Genomic DNA, 21,138 nt, shown 5'->3' on the forward strand with positions numbered 1-21,138 from the left:
AAGATACACACATCCCAATATTCACAGCAGCACTGTTTACAATAGCCAAGACATGGAGGCAACCTAAATGTTCATTGATAGATGAATGGATAAAGAAGGTGTGATGTATACACACACACACACACACACACACACATACGTAGATGTTATATTTATATATCTGTGCTGCTAAGTCGCTTCAGTCGTGTCCGACTCTGTGCGACCCCATAGATGGCAGCCCACCAGGCTCCCCCGTCCCTGGGATTCTCCAGGCAAGAACACTGGAGTGGGTTGCCGTTTCCTTCTCCAATGCATGAAAGTGAGGTCACCCAGTCGCGTCCGACTCCCAGAGACCCCATGGACCACAGCCCACCAGGCTCCTCCGTCCATGAGACCCTCCAGGCAAGAGTACCGGAGTGGGTTGCCATATATATAGATATTTATATATCTATATACACACGCGATAGAACATTACTCAGATATAAGGAAATGGCAACCCACTCCAGTGTTCTTGCCTGGAGAATCCCAGGGACGGGGGAGCCTGGTGGGCTGCCGTCTATGGGGTCGCACAGAGTCGGACACGACTGAAGCGACTTAGCAGCAGCAGCAGATATAAGAAAAGAATGAAATAATGCCATTTGCAGCAATGTGGATGGACCTAAAGATCATCATACTAAAGTGAAGTAAGTCAAAGAGAAGCATTATATGACACCACTTACATGTGGAATCCAAAAAATAATGATACAAATGAACTTATTTACAAAACAGAAACAGACTCCCAGACATGGGAAACAAACTTATAGTTACCAAAGGGGAAATCCCAAGGAGTTTGGGATTAACAGATAACACTACTATACAACAAGATCCTACTGGGTGGTACGGGGAACTTTTTCAGTATCTTGTGCTGTGCTCACTGTGTGCGTCGCTCAGTCGTGTCTGACTCTGTGCGTCGCTCAGTCGTGTCTAACTCTGTGCAACACGGTGGACTGTAGCCTGCCAGGCTCCTCTGTCCATGGGGATTCTCCAGGCAAGAATACTGGAGCGGGTTGCCATGCCCTCCTCCAGGGATTCTCAACCCAGGGACTGAATCCAGGTCTTCTGCATTGCAAGTGGATTCTTCACCATCTGAGCCACCAGGGAAGCATTATCTTGTAATACCTGTAATGGAAAAGAATCTGAAGAAGAATCCATACAACTAAAACTAACACAACACTGTAAATCAACTATACCTCAATTAAAAAAAAAAACACAACATAGGTAAATACATTATTTGGAACAAGAAGGACTTGAAGAATCTGGAATGGTAGATTCAGTGGGTTCCACTACCCATTTCTTATGCTATTTGGGAAGACATCATTAGTCAAACAGGGTGTTTTTTCCTACTAAGCTCAATGTGTCGTCAAAATTATTCCTAATGTGCTGCTTTAGGCACAGACATTAGAAGATATGGAAACCCCTAAAAGTGTCTGTGATATCAATATATATATGCGGTGTTTCTGTGCATTTACTGGAGTTGGGGGGGAGGGGAGAGCATTCCTAACTTTCATCAAATTTTCAAGGAAGTCCATGACCTCAAATGGATTGAGTTGCTAATGAAGAGCCTCTTTTCTTTCTTTTTAAAAAAAGTTTTATTTATTTATTTATTTTGGCCACACTGCACACCATGCAGGATCCCAGTTCCCAGGCCAGGGATATAACCTGTGCCCCCTGTAATGAAAGTGAGGAATCCCAACCACTGGACCACCAGGTAAGCCCCTAGAGTCTCTTCTTGATGATACGATGGTGGACTTTCAGTAAGTTGGAGGACAATTTCATATTCTTCTAAAATGACTTTCAGCATCACTGTCAGGGCTGGGGTCTACCTGAAATTACCATTTCTCACTTTCTTCTGCTGTAGTTCATTTTTTAGAACCCACCTGCCTATCCAGGAGACATAAGAGATGCGGGTTCCATCCTTGGGTCTGGAAGATCCCCTGGAGGAGGATATGACTACCCACTCCAGTATTTTTGCCTTTGAAATTCCATGGACAGAGGAGCCTGGTGGGCTACAGTCTATGGGGTCCCAAGAGTCAGATACGACTTAGTGACTAAACCACCACCAGTAGAAGTATATCTAAATTAGACAGAATTGGGACCTCCCTGGTGGTCCAGTGGCTAAGATTTCGCTCTCTCAATGCAGGGCCTCATTTGATCCCTGATTCGGGATCTAGATCTTGCATGCTGTAACAATGAGTTTGCATACCTCAGCTGAGACCTGACACAGCCAAATAAATAAATAAATAACCTTAGAAATTAAATAAAATAAATGAGAGTTACCTACATGCTACCACCAATTCTATCTCTTTTCTGGGGTAAGAATATTGCTTCGGGAAAGGATGAGCATGAGAGTGGTCACGGAGACCAACCTTCCTTTTTCTTCCTGTCTTTTATATATATGACATTTTAAACTACACTATTCAGGGTTTCATAGCCTTGGCATAAAAACTCATTTCTTAAGTCAACAAACCCTTGATCATTCCCAGTCTATGCCAGGGCAGGACTTGTGCACAGGTACAGAGATAAACAAGACACAGTCCTACATCTGTGCAGCTAGTCTTAGTTGCCAAAGATGTAACGGGGGAAAACAAACAAATGGAAAACTTTTGTTAGTTTAGGAAAAGTAATATACCTGGGATATTATGAGAGCACTAAGTTACCATATCAGAGAAGGCTTCTTGGAGGAAGTGACTACAGCTCTTAGTCTCAAAGGATAGTAGGTAGTTGACATGGGGAGGGCTGGAACAGGAAGAGAAGGCATTTGTGGAAAGGGTCACGTATATGTGCAAAGTCGCTTTAGTCGAGTCCGACTTTTTGAGACCCTATGGACTATAGCCTGCCAGGCTGCTTAGTCCATGGCATTCTCCAGGCAAGAATACTGAAGTGGGTTGCCATATCCTCCTCCAGGGGATCTCCCCTCCCCTGAGATCAAACCCGTGTCTCTTGCATTGGCAGGCAGGTTCCTTACCATTAGCGCCACCTGGGAAGCCTTAGGAGAAAAGAGGAAGCATGAGCAGAGATGTAGCATCCTTAAATAATATGATATGTGCAGGGGATTACAAGAAAGCAGCTCAAGGTGGCTGGACCTCAAAATGTGCATCACACAAGGAGAAGAAGCATGCCTGGAGGTGGGCAGGTGCAGGTACAGATCACAGTAGATGACTTATGTTGGTAAACAAGGAGCTTGGTTTTGATCCTGTCCATGGTTTAGAGTCATTGAAAGTGAAGAAAGAATATGTTTTCCTCTGTAGTTTACACTGGTAGCTGTGTGGATAAATTTGACGGGAACAAAAACTGTTTGGTGACAGTTTGCTGCTAAGTCACTTCAGTCATGTCCGACTCTGTGTGACCCCATAGACGGCAGCCCACCAGGCTCCCCTGTCCCTGGGATTCTCCAGGCAAGAACACTGGAGTGGGTTGCCATTTCCTTCTCCAATGCATGAAAGTGAAAAGTGAAAGGGAAGTCGCTCAGTCATGTCCAACTCTTAGCAACCCCATGGACTGCAGCCCTCCAGGCTCCTCCATCCATGGAATTTTCCAGGCAAGAGTACTGGAGTGGGGTGCCATCGCCTTCTCCGTGACAGTTTAGGCCTGAACTACAGCGCTCATAGTAGAGACAGAGGCAGATTTGAGAAATATATAAGTGAAATTGGCCTGGCTTGTTGGTTAATGAGACGTGAAGGATGAGGGTGAAGAGGAGTGAGGAATCAAAGATGACTTATGGATTTCTTGCCAGAATGAATGGGTCCTTGGTAGGTGTAGTAGGTAAGGGAGTTAGAGAAGGCGAGGTGAGGAAAAAGAATGAGACCGGCACTTTACAGGAACTGATCAGCTTTAATGAGGCGAGAAGGGGCAGTAGTCAGATTAGTGAGCTGCTGCACTAACCCAAGAAAAGAGTGAGTATATTTAGGCATATATGTGGAAATCTACTGTCTTAAGGGAGCCTGTTCTCCAGGGTTGTTTGGAGTAGGTATCTCTTAAATGGCTGGGGCAAGGAATTCTGGAGATCGGCCAGAGGCTGACTGGCTGGGAACTGGGCATAATCGAGGAGAGAGTTCTTTGTTTTGCATAGAATGGTGGGGGGAACCCCAAGGGGAGTTTTAACTCCAGGCTATTTGAGCCCTGTAACTATCCTTCAGTAGGAAAACAAGTTGAGATAGAGAACACAGAGGAAGGAACAGAGGTGTTGGGGGAGATAAAGACTTGAGTTTGAAGATGTTGAGCATCAAGTCTGAAAGACACTGGGTCATTTCTAGGAAGTGATTTCAGACTGTAAGTGAGATATAGAAAACTGAATTTCAAATCTAAATTGATGATTTACACTTCATCAAGTTATACTGCTATTGCCAAGTCACTTCAGTCGTGTCCGACTCTGTGTGACCCCATAGACGGCAGCCCACCAGGCTCCCCCGTCCCTGGGATTCTCTAGGCAAGAACACTGGAGTGGGTTGCCATTTCCTTCTCCAATGCATGAAAAGTGAAAGTGAAGTCGCTCAGTCGTGTCCGACCCTCAGTGACCCCATGGACTTCTATGACCCCTGCAGCCTTCCAGGCTCCTCCATCCATGGGATTTTCCAGGCAGGAGTACTGGAGTGGGGTGCCATTATACGCACTAACTTAAACCAGGTTATCCAAAGTATGGTTTGAGGATCAGCAGATCAGCACCCATGAATTTGTTAGAAATGGAAATCCTTAGGCCTGATTTCAGGCCTACTGTATCAGAATCTCAAGGGTTGGTGCCAGGAAGCTGTTAAAAAAAAAAAAAAACAAACCCAAAAACGCTGAGGTAAATTGTAAAGTTTGAGAAACACTGGTTTAAACCATGAAAACGGATGAGATATTCCATTGCTGAACTCACTTATAAGCTTTAGGAGATTTTAAAATATAGATTTCTTAGGATTTTCTAATCATGTCATCTGTGACTAGAAACAGGTGTTTTTTTTTTTCCCTGTTTGTCTCCAATCTTTGTGGTTTCTGTTATTTTATGCCTGGTTGCACTGGCCAGAGCTTTCAGTTCCATGTTGGTAAGAGTGATGAGAGCAGACATTCTTGACTTGTTCCTTATCTTAGAGAGACAGCATTCGGGCTTTCACAATTAAATGTGCTGTTTCTGTAGATGCTTTTTATTAGTTTCTCTCTATTTCTAGTTTGTTGAGAGTTTTTATCATTAATAGATGCTGGATTTTGTGAAATGCTTCCTGCATCAGTTAATATGATCATACAATTTTTCTTCTTTAGTTTGTTGATGTAGAGCCTTATGTTGACTGAGTTTTGGATATTGAACAAATCTTGCATATATAGAATAAACTCCACTAGGTCTTGATGTATTAGCATTTTTATATATTACTGTATTAGATAACGGAGAAGGCAATGGCACCCCACTCCAGTACTCTTGCCTGGAAAATCCCATGGGCAGAGGAACCTGGTAGGCTGCAGTCCATGCGGTGGCTAAGAGGTGGACACGACTGAGCGACTTCAATTTCACTTTTCACTTTTCACTTTCATGCATTGGAGAAGGAAATGGCAACCCACTCCAGTGTTCTTGCCTGGAGAATCCCAGGGACAGGGGAGCCTGGTGGGCTGCCGTCTATGGGGTCACACAGAGTCGGACATGACTGAAGTGACTTAGCAGCAGTAGCAGTATTAGATAAAGTAATATTTTAAGGGTTTTTACATCTGAATTCACAAGAGATACTGGTCTGCATTTTTCCTTTTTGCTGTTTTTGTTTGATTTTGGTGTCAAAATGTTTCATGAAGATACGGGTAAAGGGGTCAACTATATGGTGATATATGGTAACTGGACCTGTGGTGGTGATCACTTTGTAGTGTATACAGATGTTAAACTATAATTCTTCCACCTGAATCTTACATAAAAATAATTTTAAAAATCCATGAGGGTAAAACTGGTCTCATAAAATGAGTTGAGAAGTGTACTCTTCTATTTTCTGAAAGGGAATATTGTATTTTTAATGAGGTTATTTTTTCAAGATTAAGAGTGTTATTTTCATGGATACACCTACAGAGTGTCATACTGAGTGACGTAAGTCAGACAGAGAAGGAGAAATATTGTATGATATCCCTTACACGTGGAATATAAAAAGAAATAATGCAAATGAACTAAAGGGACTCATAGACTTAGAGAACGAACTTATGGTTGCCAGGGGGAAGGATGCAGGGAAGGGATTGTTAGGGAGTTTGGGAGGGACATGTACACACTGCTGTACTTGAAATGGATAACCAACAAGGACCTACTGTGTAGCACAGGGAACTCTGCTCAATGTTATGTGGCAGCCTGGATTGGAGAGGAGTTTGGGGGAGAATGACTACATGTATATGTATGACAGAATCCCTTCACTGTTCACCGGAAACTGTCACAACATTGTTTGTTAATTGGCTATACCCCATACAAAATAAAAAGTTAAAAAAAAAAAAAAAGAATGTTGTTCTGAAGAATTCCTAAACATGGAAAGTGTTAAGAGAAGAGGGACCAGCCTTGTACATTCCTCCTTCACATTTAGAATGTTCCTCTCTAGAGTCCACTGTGCATTAATAGAGGGGGAAGTTCAGTCTAGGAGGTTCAAAATGTGGAAGAGATGTGACTTTGATATGTGTCTTCCGACTCCCTGGTATTTTAAGAAACACTAAAGAAAGATTAGAGATTAGCATTCGTGTAAGCAGCTTATAGGATAGCTAAAATTTTAATCACATTCTAATGACTTAGTACCTGCCCTTTAACTTTTTTCCTGTATATAATTAATAACACTTCCCCATCCACTGGAAAAGATCAAGAACCAAGGATTATAGCACTAGGGAGCAAAGATTTTTTTTAAATAGGTATTTTATGATATTTAGGTTTAAACTGGCTTTAGGAAAACTCATGTGGTATACAATTCTATAGGTTTTGACAAGTGCACAGAGTTGTATATCTACCTCTAATATCATTTCATCACCCTTGAAAAATTCCTTTCATTTCCCTTTATAGTCAGCTCCTCCTCTCAGCTCCTGGGAATCACTGATTTGTTTGCCCATGCCATAGCTTTACCTTTCCAAGAATATCATAAATAAAATCAGACAGCATAGAGCCTTTGACTTTGATTCTTTCACTTGGAAAAATGTGCTTAATATTTATCTATTAAATAATGTCATGACATCTATGTCACTTCATCTATCCATAAGTTCTCTCTTTTTCTTCTCACTCAACAAGTTTCCTGCTGGCTTTGCTTCTTCTTTCTCTCTCTCTTTTAAACATTTTTAGTGTTTTTGCACTGGCTTTTTTCCTTTATTTCTTGGCTACAACATGTTGCATGTAGAATCTTAGTTCCCCGACCAGGGATCGAACCAACATCTCCTTCACTTGAAGCAGGTTGTCTTAATCACTAGAGCACCAGGGAAGCCGCTGGCTTTGTTTCTTTTGCCTATGAAATCAAGACACACTCAAACTTCTTCCAGGAAATTACTTGGCCATTGATCATCTTAAACAAGATGAAACAGCTTTGAACAAGGCTGTGTGACCCTATTACCTGATAGGTAGGATCAGAGACAGATAACTGACGAAAAATATGCCACACTAGGCAAGGCAATGACCGGTGAAGTGACGTGGTAGGAGAACTCTGTCCAACAAAGGCAGAGCATGTTGACCGACTGACCAGCCTATTCCCATCCTCTAAGACTCAGCGGTAGCAGGAGTCGTAGAGATAGTGGCAGGAAGAGCATCCACTTGGAGCAGGAAAACATGGGTGCACTTCCTGAAAGTACAAGGTGACCAGATCTTTAGAATGGCAGTGTTTTTCTTTTAATTAAACTTTTTTTTTTTTTTTTTTGGTTGCACCATGCAGCACAGGGAACTTCCCTGACCAGGGATGGAACTTATGCCCTCTGCAGTAAAAGTGCAGAGTTTTAACCAGGGAAATCTAGAATGTCAGTGTTTTGAACAATGTTTCATTCTCCATATAACCTTCTTGACAGTGACTGAATTCCCTGTTTTTCACACTCCACCTCAAATCCCATAATTTTTTCATCGCTGTTTCTTTTTAGATGTTCAACATTTCCTTCTGTCATTTTTTTTTCTGTTTCAATAGCTTCCTTTATTATTCTTATGGGGTATTTGGGTGACAGATTCTTCTAATCTTCCTTTTTCTGAGGATGTCTTTATTTCTCCTTCATTCCTGAAGGATCAGTTCACTTGATAATAGAATTCAAAAGTTGACATTTTTTTTTTCTTTTGAGATGTGAAAAATGTGCCACTTCCTTCCAGCCCCCACTGTTTTTGATGAGAAATCCTCTGTCCTTCACCAAAAAAAAAAAAAAAATGGAGATGGTGGGAGGGTTCAGCAGAGAAGTATCAAAACATCCATGGGTCTGATGGAGAGAAAGATGGGAGTAATAATGGAGACAGGGAAGGATGGGGAAGCCTGGTGTGCTGCAGTCCATGGGGTCCTGAAGAGTCGGACACAACTGAGCGACTGAACAATGATGGAGACAAAGAAGAGTGGAAGGACCCATCCAGAGACAAAGCACCCTGCCACCTTTGTGAGGTGCTTGCTGCCGTCAAAACTCCTCTAATGTTGGGAGCTACCAAGGGAAAGCTTACTGAAAAGAACCCTTAAGCTGGTTAGCTGCCCATGTAATCTGCTTGGGTGGGCAGGTTAAGAATCTTTTCTTGCCTAGAAAGGATAAATTGACCTTCTTTCTGTATAATCTTACAGAGTACACGTTTCTTAAAAGTGACAATTTAGAGAAGCACATTGCAATTTTCCAGCAATGTGTAAGAGTGACCAGAACAAGGAATCTTGGTCCAGGTTCACTTTGTATTCATATAGTAGAAAGGTAGCTGAATATGCAAGATACTTGCAGGGTTGGGTCTTACTACTGGCTCCCCTTCTAACTTTATATGCAGCCTTTTAAAAATATTTTATTTTTTATTGATGTATAATTGACTTAAAATACCTTATTGGTTTCAAGTATAGATCATCATTATTGTTCAGGTGCTCAGTCATGTCTGACTCTTTGTGACCCCATGGTCTTTACTGGTGGCTAAGTAGGTAAAGAATCTGCCTGCAATGCTGGAGACCTGGGTTCAATTCCTGGTTGGGAAGACCTCCTGAAGAAGGAAATGGCAACCCACTTCAGTATTTTTGCTTGGAGAATCCATGGACAGAGAATCCTAGTGGGCTACAGTCCATGGGTCACAAAGAGTCAGACTGCAGCACGCCAGGCTTCCCTATCCATCACTATCTCCCAGAGTTTGCACAAACTCATGTCACCCACTCCAGTACTCTTACCTGGAAAATCCCATGGACAGAGGACTCTGATGGGCCACAGTCCATGGGGTCGCACAGAGTCGGACACTACTGAAGCGACTTAGCAGCAGCAGCAGCGTGTCTATTAAGTCGGTGGTGCCATCCAACCATCTTGTCCTATGTTGTCCCCTTCTCCTCCTTCCTTCAATCTTTCCCAGCATCAGGGTCACTGGCCAAAGTATTGGAGCTTTAGCTTCAACAGCAGTCCTTCCAACGAATATTCAGAGTTAATTTCCTTTAGGATTGATTGGTTTGATCTTCTTGCAGTCCAAGAGACTCTCAAGAGTGTTCTTCAGCACCATAGTTTGGAAGCATCAATTCTTTGGTGCTCAGCCTTCTTTATGGTCCAATTTTCAATATTTTTATTTTTTATATGTGCAGTCTTGAATAAATCTTTTGATTTCTGTATGATGAATTTGTCAAGAGAGCTTAATGGTATTGACATATGAGTTATTGTGTGTGTTAGTCACTCAGTTGTGTTCGACTCTTTGTGACCACATGGACTGGGACCTGCCGGTTTTCTCCATCCATGGGATTTTCCAGGCAAGAAGACTGGAGTGGGTTGCCATTTCCTTCTCCAGGCCTTGGAGTTAAGATCCTTTCAAAACTGTATAAAGTGAGTATAAATTCATACTAGTGGCTCAATGCAATTGGAAGACTGAAGTCAAGTGTTACACTGAGTGGGATTATAGCCTGGACCCTTTGGGTGTAAAAGATCCAGTAATCAATTCTCAAATATAGAGTTATCAGTTAAGAGTCTCCAGCTATAGCTTGGGCTCCTTCTCAGTTACATATCACTGGACCTTAGGTTATTCCTGATTTGTGGTTTCATCTTTCAGAGAAAAATTAATATAACATGATTTAGGGAGAGATGCTGGTATTTTTCATTGTCATGGTTCACACAATCAGTTCTCAGTGAGGCAGTTTGCAGCGTAAGAATTACGTGACAATGATGTGTGTGTGTATGTGTGTGAGAGAGAGGGAGAAGAGAGAGAGAAACAGTATGTGTGAGTGTGTGTGTTTGTCAAAGAAAGGGAAGGGTGGGGGGTAAAAACTAAAGGTAACAATGGAGAAGGGAAAAAGGTATTGAATTATAATCTGCAAATCTCCCCCTTGGAAATCAACACTTTGTGTATGTTTATGAATTCAATACCTGTTTGTGGATAGGAGAGAGCCCAAGTCAGTTTGTAAGAGCATCCGATTATCAGCAAAGCCTGCCCCAGTCTCACCCCACACTCTTCCAACTTCTTTGCACCTAGGCCGATGCTCTTAAGCCTATGACGATGCGATTAGGTAGCATGAGGGTATTACAGAGAGATAAATCAGGATGCAAGATCCTTTATTCATCTACTGTGAAGAAGGCAGCTGGACAGCTTATAAGAGAAACATTTAACTCTGTGAGTATTTCTCAACTTCTGGACAGTTTAAACAGGATGTAATCAAAGGGGTTTTGTGGGAGTTTGGGGGTTCAATCTGGCTCTAAAACCAAGAAATAGAAGAAAATAACACACTGAACCTGTGGGTCTGGACCAGGGTTGGGGATGGAAATGGGCAAAAACATGGAGAAAACACATCAAAACTTCCTTATGTGACAAGCTAGTAAGTGAAACTTCATTTTTACAAGGTCACTGCAAACCTTGATTACTAACCCCAAACTGACCCTCCCTTTTTGGCGGCTCTGTAGAAAACAGCTTTCTGGAAAAGGAGGGATCTGGGGCACTCGATGACCACAGAACAAACAGTCCTTTACTCCCAGGATGTGCTTGGAAACTTGGTCCAGCCATCAAGAGGATGACAGGGGAGAGGGAGGATGAGGGTAAGGAGCCCAGAGTCAGCCGGGGAATGACCACAGTGCAAGGAGGGTGTGCCCAACCATCTCCCTCCAAGGTCAAAGTGTATGTTTGTTCCTAGCTGAAGCAACGTACTTGCTGGACTTTTGTTTTTGTTTTTTAATGGCTTTGGTTTGGGTCTTGTTTGACTCTCTGAATTATTTGATTTTCTTTGCCTCAGCAGGACTCTGGGTGACATCTCTGGGTCCAAGGGCATCAGTGGAGGAGACAGGTCCTCTGCCTGTCTTCTCCCCATCCTTGGCCATCAACAACAGAATTGGTTATCTGCTCATATCTTTGCTAAGAAAGAGGGAAAAGAAATCTAGGATGATAATCATAGCATCCAAGAGCCTGACTCAAGAATCTTCAGAAACTGCCCTTATTTAGCTGGAGTTTATGAAGCGTACCCTCTTGCTTCCTACGACTGAGCTCTGCTGCCTTGGGTCTAAGGCAATGCCAAGCTCAGTTCCCTGCAAAACTATGCCTTGAAATCTTACATTGCTGCATCCACTTCTCTCATCAGGAGAACACTTTGTAATCTTCAAAAGGGGAAGGGCTAACATTGTTTTAAAAACAGGAAAACATTCTGCCTCCCAAAGGAATGAATTACTTGACCCTTTGGAGGCAAAAATATGAAACGTCAGCTTGTAGCTAAAATCATGTCTGATACTGTATTCAGGTTTATTCAGCTCCATGGAGGTCCTTGGAGTTCCCAGGAAAACATGGTCAGGATAAGTTCAGCCATAGGTGATACCTGTGGCTGACAGGACTGACTTCCAAGGCAGGACAGGGTCATATTTGTTCTGCTCCTCCCAAGGGTTTTACAGGGAAAATTGGAGGGTAAATCTATGACAGAAACACCCTAGCAATTGGTGGACAGTCCTACACACTCAGAAATGAAATACTGTACCTGAAATGCGCAATGAATATGAAAGAGTTATTCATAGGGCAAATCTTGAGTGCCATGAGGATCCAGAGATTAGCCAGGCAACTGTTACATAACTTTCCGAGGAGAATTCTTTTACAGAATGCATTGCACTTAAAATTAGACATGAACTCGGTCCTGGCCTAGAGTTGTAACTTCAGAATTAGATAAACATACAAAAGAAACTCGCCAGAGAAAGGGGGAAGTGTAATCTGGGGGACATAGAAATCAATTTCAAATTCTTTGGGGTTACCGTTACAGGTATCAAAGAAATCCAAGGACAGCTTAAGAGGGAATTTTGAGACCAGAAGTGGGGAATAGTTAGAGTGTTAGAATGATGCAGAGGATTACCCAAGAAGTGGAGATAGCAATTACTTCTCTGGTGTTTGTCAAGGACTCTTCATGGTCCCAGGGGAATGGGTGTGGATCCAGATGAACCTGTGCTGCAACCATAAATTTGTTTTCAGGGTTCCCTTGACTGTCAGAAGGTCTACTACATAGTTACTACGTTTTGAGTACTTTTCACCAAAAGCTGTACATAGTTTCCTCTTATTTTCCCCATTACCCTAAAAAGAAAAAAATATTTGATTCATTTTTAGATAGAATGAGATCCAGAGAAGTTATACAACCTATCCAAGTTCATATTAAACAGTTTGGTGGAACAGGAATTTGAAATTATTTCTGTTTGATCCAAAGGCATCTACTCTTGACACTGTTTTGCCCCCAAAGGGTGATTTGGCTGATGAAGCAAATTTACCTTTGCTATTGTCGTTTAGTTGATAAACCCTGTCCGACTCTTACGCAACCTCATGGATGCAGCCCACCAGGCTCCTCTGTCCATGGGATTTCTGAGGAAGGAATACTGGAGTGGATTGCCGTTTCCTTCTCCAGAAGATCTTCCTGACCCAGGGACTGAACCTGTGTCCTCTGCATTGGCAGGCGGGTTCTTTACCACCGAGCCACATTATAGATTTGGGGTCTTACTTGGTTGGACCCCAGTTACAGTTGCCAGATATTATAGAAGATGCCCAGTTACATGTGAATTTCAGAAAAACAACAACAACAGTTTCTAAGTTGCTGCTGCTGCTGCTAAGTTGCTTCAGTCGTGTCCGACTCTGTGTGATCCCATAGATGGCAGCCCACCAGGCTCCTCCAGCCCTGGAATTCTCCAGGCAAGAACACTGGAGTGGGTTGCCATTTCCTTCTCCTAGTTTCTATGTATGTACCATGAAATCCATGAAATATTTGGGATATACTTATCCCAAATAAAATCGTTTGTTGTTTATCTGAAATTCAAACTTAACTGGATGTCTTGTATCTTGATTTGCTAAATCTGGCAATCCTAAGCTTAGTAGGCTCTCCAGATTGGAGAAAAGTTTGTAGTCTCTCATTGCTTTGAAAGAATCGGGAAGTATAGAAAGGTTGATCTGAGAGTAACTCTCCAGTTTTCCTTTGTGGCTTTGGCAGAGTTGGGGTGTATCAGTCACTGATGGCACAGGGTGAGAGTAATGTTGCCCTTGGCTGCCCTCCAGCCAGTCCCATGGTCCCAACCACACTTGGGAGAGGCACAGACTAGGCCTGTTTACCAGGGCAGGAGAGGACCTGCAGCACAGAACTGGATTCAGTGGGCAGAGGAGCTGGCAGAACATTTCCCCAAACCACTGAGGGCTTTATGAGGTGAGGGTCGGCTGATGTCTCCCCTATGGCTTGATGGAGAAGATCACACGGTTGGGATCTCAAGACCCAGGGTTCAAGGCATTTGTTCAGTCTCTTCGTTTATGTATTCACTCATTGGACAAATATATGTGGCACACATACTCTGTACTGGGTACTCCTGTAGGTTCTGAGGGTACAGGAATAAATAAATACTGAAAAAAACAGTTTCATGGGGCATATTCCAGTGAAGGATTAAGACAAGATCCACTGGTGACTTCCCTTGCACTCCAGTGCTCAAGATATCACCCTCCAATGCAGAGGTGTGGGTTTAATCAGTGGTCAGGGAGCTAAGAATCCCTCGTGCCTCATGGCCAAAAAGCCAAAACTTAAAAAAAAAGCAGCAATATTGTAACAAACTCCATAAAGACTTTAAAAATGGTCCACATCAAAATAAATAAATAAATAAAATAAATAAAGAAAGAAAAAAGACAAGATCAACTGCACGCACAGGTGATCCAGGGCCTTGGCCAGCTTCACCATCCTTCCTGGTTCTAGCTCACAGCGTCATCAGTGTGTTTCTATCAGACAAGTTGAGGACTGGCAGGAGAGAATGAAAATAGTAATTGAGGAAAAGAAAATAGGAAAAACATCTTAGAGGCAAGGATTTATTAATAATTTAACCTGATTTTGAGAGTCATAAGAAAAAGTTGATAAATTTTACAATATAAGATTTGAGGGGTGTGACCTCAAACACCAAAACCTGTAAGATAAGACAGAGGAGCTGGCGTAAGAGAGCCAGTGTGCGTGTACTGACCCACAGCAGGTGCCAGACACGGCCTGGGGCAGGCAGGAGGGTCTCCGACCTAGAGAACAGGAGGAGGGTCTCCCCAGGCCGGCCTCAGTGTCCGCACTTGCAGGGATGAGCACAGAGGTGATGGGGAGCGTGGGAAGCAGCTAGCCAGAAAGGCCAAGGCTTGGAGGCCATAGCCCACCAGCTGGAACTGCCACCAAATAAAAGTGCTAAGAGGCCAGCACGGTGTCCATCTGTTCAGACACAAGGAGGGCAGTCAGGCCCTCTCTGCTGAGGCCCCGACCCTGATGGAGGGACAAGGCTGGGGCTCCCACTCCGTCTCCTTGAGCAAGATTTGAGGGATGTATTCTGGGTTCCCCTTGTGGCTCAGCTGGTAAAAATCTGCCTGCAATGCAGGAGACCTGGGTTCAATCCCTGGGTTGGGAAGATCCCCTGGAGAAGGGAAAGGCTACGCACTCCAGTATTCTGGCCTGGAGAATTTCAAGGACTGTGTAGTCTACGGGGTCACAAAGAGTCAGACACAACTGAGAGACTTTCGCTCGTCTTGAATATTAAATGCGTTGGCATGTTTATATTTAGAATATTACCTGAAATCTAGTAGCTATGTAAATGTTAGCATGTGTAAGGTAACACTGACAGCTACCATCCCAATAGACCATGGGATTGCAAAGAGTTGGACATGACTGAGTGATTTTCACTTTTACTGTTGTAGCAGAGAGAGAGAGAGAGAGAGACAGAGAGAGAGAGAACATGGTTACATGAGCCTAGCATCGTCAGGGAGAAGGAAGTTAAGGATACTAGCATAAATTTATAATGGATGAAATATGAAATATGCCTATCTATGAAGACAGGCAGTAGGTCATGGAAGAGGTTGGTTCAAGGTAGGAGTTTAAGGTTTTGGAGCTTTTTCAGTGTCTCCCTTCCCAGATTAAGCACTATCAACCTTTGTGATAGAAAAGGAAGAAGAAAAAAAATCTTTTAGTTTAGCCTGTCATATTAATTTGTTATCACATGGTATTGTAACATGTAATAACAGTAATTTGTTACGTTCTTTGCACTTAAAGAATGACAATGTATCTTTTTGTAGCTAAAATGTGAGTCTGGGAAAACCATATTGGATAAGTTCTTGATTTGGATAGGAGAAAAAGTTGAAGTTCCCCGAGAAATAAGTGGCTAAAGAATTTATCTGGTAGGGGATTTAAAGTACAAACTTATGACTTAATCATCTCCTATTGTCTTCCGTGTGTGTGTGTGAGTGTGTGTGTGTGTTTGTGAGTGTGTATTGGGAATGTACTGAATGCTTTTGTAGTGTCAGTATACCTGGTTCAGAGTTACCCCTATCCAGACAGCTACACTGCCACCTCCCATAACTAGAAAAGAAGTCTTTGGATCACATGAGGATTAAATTAAATATGGACCATAAAGAACACAGGCCATAAGAATGGGTCAATAAACATTTAGAATCAGAATACTTTACAGTTAGATGGAAAAATATGTAAAGCTTACGGAACATTTCAGTGCTGCCAAGGCTAGATAGTCTTCAGCACATTTCTCTCCCCTTACAGATGGTGGAACTGGTGGTCAATGAAAAGGACATAATTATTATACATTCACACAGAAAGCTGGTGGCAGACTTACTGGAACAACAAATCTACCTAGATTTATCAGTTTTTGGCTTATAGCCCACTCTGCTGGCTGCCTCCATTGACGTATACCTTATTTTCTTAGATAGTAACTTCTTTAAAAGATGGTAACTTCTCCCTTTTGCTGTCAATAAAAAATGCCAAACTTCTTTATCAAGATGCTTTTCTCCCCGTCCCCCTGCCCCTGAAGATTATTGTAAAGGTCTAGTAAACAATGGTCTTCATACATTGAATAATCTTTCTTTCTCTCTCTCCCACTGTCCAAAGAGCCGGAAAGAAAACCATCAGCCGTCGAAACATTAGCAGAATGAGCGACAATACTGTGTTGGCTCCTCCAACTTCAAACCAGGGTCCCACCACCCCACGCAAAGGGCCCCCCAAGTTCAAGCAGAGGCAGACTCGTCAGTTCAAGAGCAAGCCTCCTAAGAAAGGTGTGAAAGGGTAAGACCAAAATGAAAAAGGTTTCTTAGTTTTTTCAGAGATTAATGCTCACCATATTAAATAGATATAAACTTTTCCACCTCACCCTCTGTTTCCTAACACAATCTTTGCTGAATCATATTTTTTCAGTCCTGGAATCCTTTCTCTCTCAGCTCCCACATATACAGCCAAATTTAACGTGGAAAATGGACCCTTTCACAGTGACCTTTGGCTTGACCTTCCAGACTCTTCTTGACCACTCTCCTTTGCTGATGTAAACTGTGCTTTAATTGGAGCACAGAATCACTGGCTGCTTCTAGAACACAGTTTATTTTTCTGCCTTCAGATTTTCTCTCTTCAGTTCTTTGTTTTTCTCTTTTTCTCCCTGGCAAAATCTGATTTATTTTTCAACACACACTCATGTTAATTTCTTTTGGAAACCATTACGGACTCTCTTAGACAAACATTATCATTCCTTCCATGTTTGCATTTTGTACATTCAGCTATTGTAACTTGCACTTTTTTATAGTGCATCTATTTCTTTCATCTGTTGCCTAAGACTGAGGTCCCTGAGAGAAAATTTGTGTGTTTGTTTTTTCCTTAACTCTCAGTACCTAATACAATTTCAGGAACAAAGCAGATGCTTAATATGCACTCTTGGATAAACTAAACAAATGGATAAATTAATCATTTTAATGACTTTTCATATTGCTTTCTCATTCCAATTTTTAGTTTAAAAAGTAGAGCTTGACCACGTTGCCCCACTGATCATTTTATTTTTTTTCTTTCTGGGTCTCAATTGTCTTAGGTTACATTTTTACAGAGGGAAACTCTCTTCTGGGACACATTGTTTAAAACCTGCTTGAGTGACACTTCCTTTCCCCGAGTTCAATGCAAACAAAAGGGTTTTCTCAAATACAAGAACTGAAGCCTCTTCTTTCCCCTTGAATCAGGAAACTCTTCACATGACTCATTCCAGGATCTTTTGGCCCCGGTATCAGCTAACTTCTCTTGTGTTTTTTCCCTAGATTTGGAGATGACATTCCAGGCATGGAGGGACTAGGAACAGGTGAGCAATCTGAATATTTAATCTTACCCCTGGACTTTGACCATTTTTTCTGCTTCAGGCCTCAAGGAGCAGTTCAACGTTATTGGAAATACATAAAGCAGCAGATTTTTTTGAAGACCTAGGAATGTAGGGTTTTAATTTAACTTCCTAAATAAGTATGTGTGTGCCCAGAGGCAAAAACTCAGAGAAATCAGACTAGTCCCAAAGTTCAGTGAATCCTTGTGTTTCATTATATACTCTAGAAGGTGTAGGCTTCCTTGGTGGCACAGTGGTAAAGATCTGCCTGCTAATGCAGGAGATGGACGGGTAGTGGGAAGATCCCCTGGAGGAGGAAATGGCAATCCACTCCAGTATTCTTGCCTGAGAACCCCATGGACAGGGAAGACTGGCAGGCTACAGTCTATGGGATCACAAAGGAATCAGACACAACTGAGTGTACACATACACACACACACACACACACACACACACACACACACTCTCTCTCTCTCTCTCTCTCTCTTTCTCAGGCATACAATGGTGAATTGTAGACATTCACAGTAGAACAACTCTCAGAATGAGTCTAGCCCAACTCCTTTATTTTTCAGGAGAGAAATCTGAAACATAGAGGAATTAAATGACAATCTTAGGCCACAGAGTGAGCTATTGGAAACAAGGGTGGGGCCTGGAGAGCCTTTCCTCTGCACCGGGCCAGCCACTTCCTCACAAGCTTCCTCTTTTTTACACATCCTCTGGTGCTCAGAACAGGGCCCTAGACACTAAAGTATCTGGAGTAATAAGTTTTAATTGGCTAGAATTTTTATTTGTTGGATGATGCATGCAAACTACTTCACATTCTCTTTAAAAAATTAATAGACTTTAAATTTTAAAGAAATTTTAGGTTTGTGGAAAAATTAGGCAGAATTTTTAAGGGATTCCTACAGATCCCTTCTGCCACCTTCTTCCCCCGTACATCAGTCATACCCCCTATTATTAACCTCTTGCATTAGTGTGGTACATTTGTTATACTTTATAAACCAATATTAACACATTTTTATTAGCTGAAATTGCTTGTTCATTCTTTGTGTTGTCCAGTTCTTAGGTATCCACCATTACAGGTTCATATGGAATCACTAGCCCCCACATCTCCTGTGCTCTATCTGTTCATTCCTTTCTCTCCATAAACTCCTGACAACCAGAAATCTTTCTACTGTCTCTATTGTTGCTGTTGTTCAGTCACTCAGTCGTGTCTGACTCTTTGTGACCCCATGGGCTGCTACACTCCAGGCTTCCCTGTCCTTCTCTCTCTCCCAGAGCTTGCTCAAACTCATGTCCATTGAGTCAGTGATGCCATCCAACCATCTCATCCTCTATCACCCCCTTCTCCTCCTGCTCTATAGTTTTGCCTTTTCCAGATAGTTCTACAGTTAGAATCCTATAGTAAGAGCTCTTTCACTTAGTAATATTTATCTAAACTTCCTCCATGTCTTGACATGATTTGATAGCTCATTTCTTTTTTATCACTGGCTATTTTATTGTATGGTTGTATCACAGTTTATTTATCCTGTTGATAGGCATCTTGATTGCTTCCAGGTTTTGGCAATTATGAATAAAGCTACTATAAACTTCTTTGTGCAGATTTTGTGTGTGGACACAAGTTTTCAACTCATCCAATACACTTTTGACAAATGATGGCATTCATAGCAATCAGTTTCCTTTCTGGGTAACTCTCAGTATATTTACTTTTTTAATTTATTTTTAATTGGAGGATAATTGCTTTACAATATTGTGTCTGTTTCTGCCATACATCCACATGGATCAGTCGTAAGCATACATATGATTTACTTTTTATTGTCTGATGCCACTCCTCAGATCTCAAATAGAATTTCTAGTTACTTTGATAAAGCTCATCTGCTATTCTTCTAAATCAAATGCTTCTCTATTTTGACCATGTGTATCTAAGACCGGCAAATTCACTTTGGACTTTGGAATATATTCTTAACTCTGCCAAACTATTTGGAATAGTGACAAGAGGTTTATTCTGAGGGAAATTCTGAAGTCTTTGACCTGGTTCTAGTTCAGTCTCTACAACCATGAGATTTTTTTTTCTCCAGGTATTTAACCTCTTTGGGTATCAGCTAGCTTCTCTGTAACTTGGGAACAATATTATAACTTTTAACAATACATAAAGGAGCTTGAGAGCAGTCAGAGAAGCCCAAGGAATGCATCTGGTTGGTAGGTAGTAGGGAAACCAGATTTCCAGACCATGCGAATTTAAAGCACTCCAAGATACAGGTTTGATCCCTGGATTGGGAAGATCTACTGGAGAAGGGAATGGCAACCCACTCCAGTATTCTGGCCTGGGAAATCCCATGGACAGGGCAGCCTGGAGGGCTACAGTCCATGGAGTCACAGACAGTTTTAAACACGACTTAGCGACTAAACAACCACAGCAACAACTTCTCACTGTAACCCATGGCCTAACTAGAATTCCACCTCTGTCCCCTCCTTAGTGTTTTGGTGAGACTTCGAATGATCAGAGAACTACACTCCCACAGAATAGTCCCAGTCCAAAGTCTTGGAGCATCTCCCCAGAAAGGATGCCAAATAAAACTAACACAGATCCTGGGGGAGCCTGTTTAGGGGGAATCAGAACCCCGAGGAGGGTTAATGAAACAATTGTTCTGATCCTTCCTGGGATGAGGGCCCATTCTTCCCCATCATCTGGGCAACAGATGGGAAACAGGGGCGAGGTGTCTCTGCCTGAACCATGTCCTTTTGTGCAGAAGAGGCTCTTCTGGGGGGTGAGGTTGGCTTATGGTTCTTCTGTCTCTTGCAGATATAACTGTGATCTGTCCTTGGGAGGCATTCAGCCACTTGGAGTTGCACGAGCTGGCTCAGTTTGGGATCATCTGAGCCACTGGAGGTTCTGCCGCTCTCATTAGCATCTGCTGCAACTTTAATTACTTCTGCCCTATGGATCTGCCGGAATTTTGACATGCAGGTGTCGGAAGTGGTTTCACCACAAACTCACTTCCTTCAAGTGACTACTAAGAGTTGTCTTAGTGCCAGACTCTTTCATGCAGTATAGTTTAACTCAGAATAGTGAGTGAAATCAACTTGCAATGAGGCATTTCCAACATCACCCCTTTTTCCTATCAGCTGGTTAGAAGTCATCCATATTTCTCTAAAGTCCTTCATATCTGTTTTTGCTTAGGCACTCATTACTTTTGGTAGAAGGCTTTTAAGATATCATTTATGTCCCTCCTCTCCCCTTTTCTTTAATAAAGGATATATTTACCTTGAATATCGTGATGAAGTTGTATTAAATGCTATAAGCAAATATCTGTGGCCTTGTTCTGAGACCCAATTAAACAAAGAAGGCACATTTACACAGGAAGTAAGCCCCGTGCATGCAAAAAAGCGTGGGATTAATAGGCAAGTTCTGATTTGACTTTGTCATGATCTCTCGGGGTCTAAATTTTATTGCAC

The 21,138-nt window shown here is 42.2% G+C and overlaps 1 protein-coding gene across 1 annotated transcript; it reads left to right on the plus strand.

Annotated features, from left to right (window-relative positions):
* The first annotated feature begins 10,630 nt into the window (after positions 1 to 10,630).
* PDE6H (phosphodiesterase 6H) lies at positions 10,631 to 20,880 on the plus strand. Its single transcript, XM_005903624.2, has 4 exons — positions 10,631 to 10,711; positions 16,446 to 16,619; positions 17,627 to 17,667; positions 20,486 to 20,880. Exons 2-4 carry the CDS (start codon positions 16,486 to 16,488, stop codon positions 20,560 to 20,562), a joined length of 252 nt encoding a protein of 83 aa, XP_005903686.1. The 5' UTR covers positions 10,631 to 10,711; positions 16,446 to 16,485; the 3' UTR covers positions 20,563 to 20,880.
* Positions 20,881 to 21,138: the final 258 nt, after the last annotated feature.

Source organism: Bos mutus, chromosome 5 (assembly GCF_027580195.1).
Source record: "Bos mutus isolate GX-2022 chromosome 5, NWIPB_WYAK_1.1, whole genome shotgun sequence".
Classification (NCBI taxonomy): Eukaryota; Metazoa; Chordata; class Mammalia; order Artiodactyla; family Bovidae; genus Bos; species Bos mutus.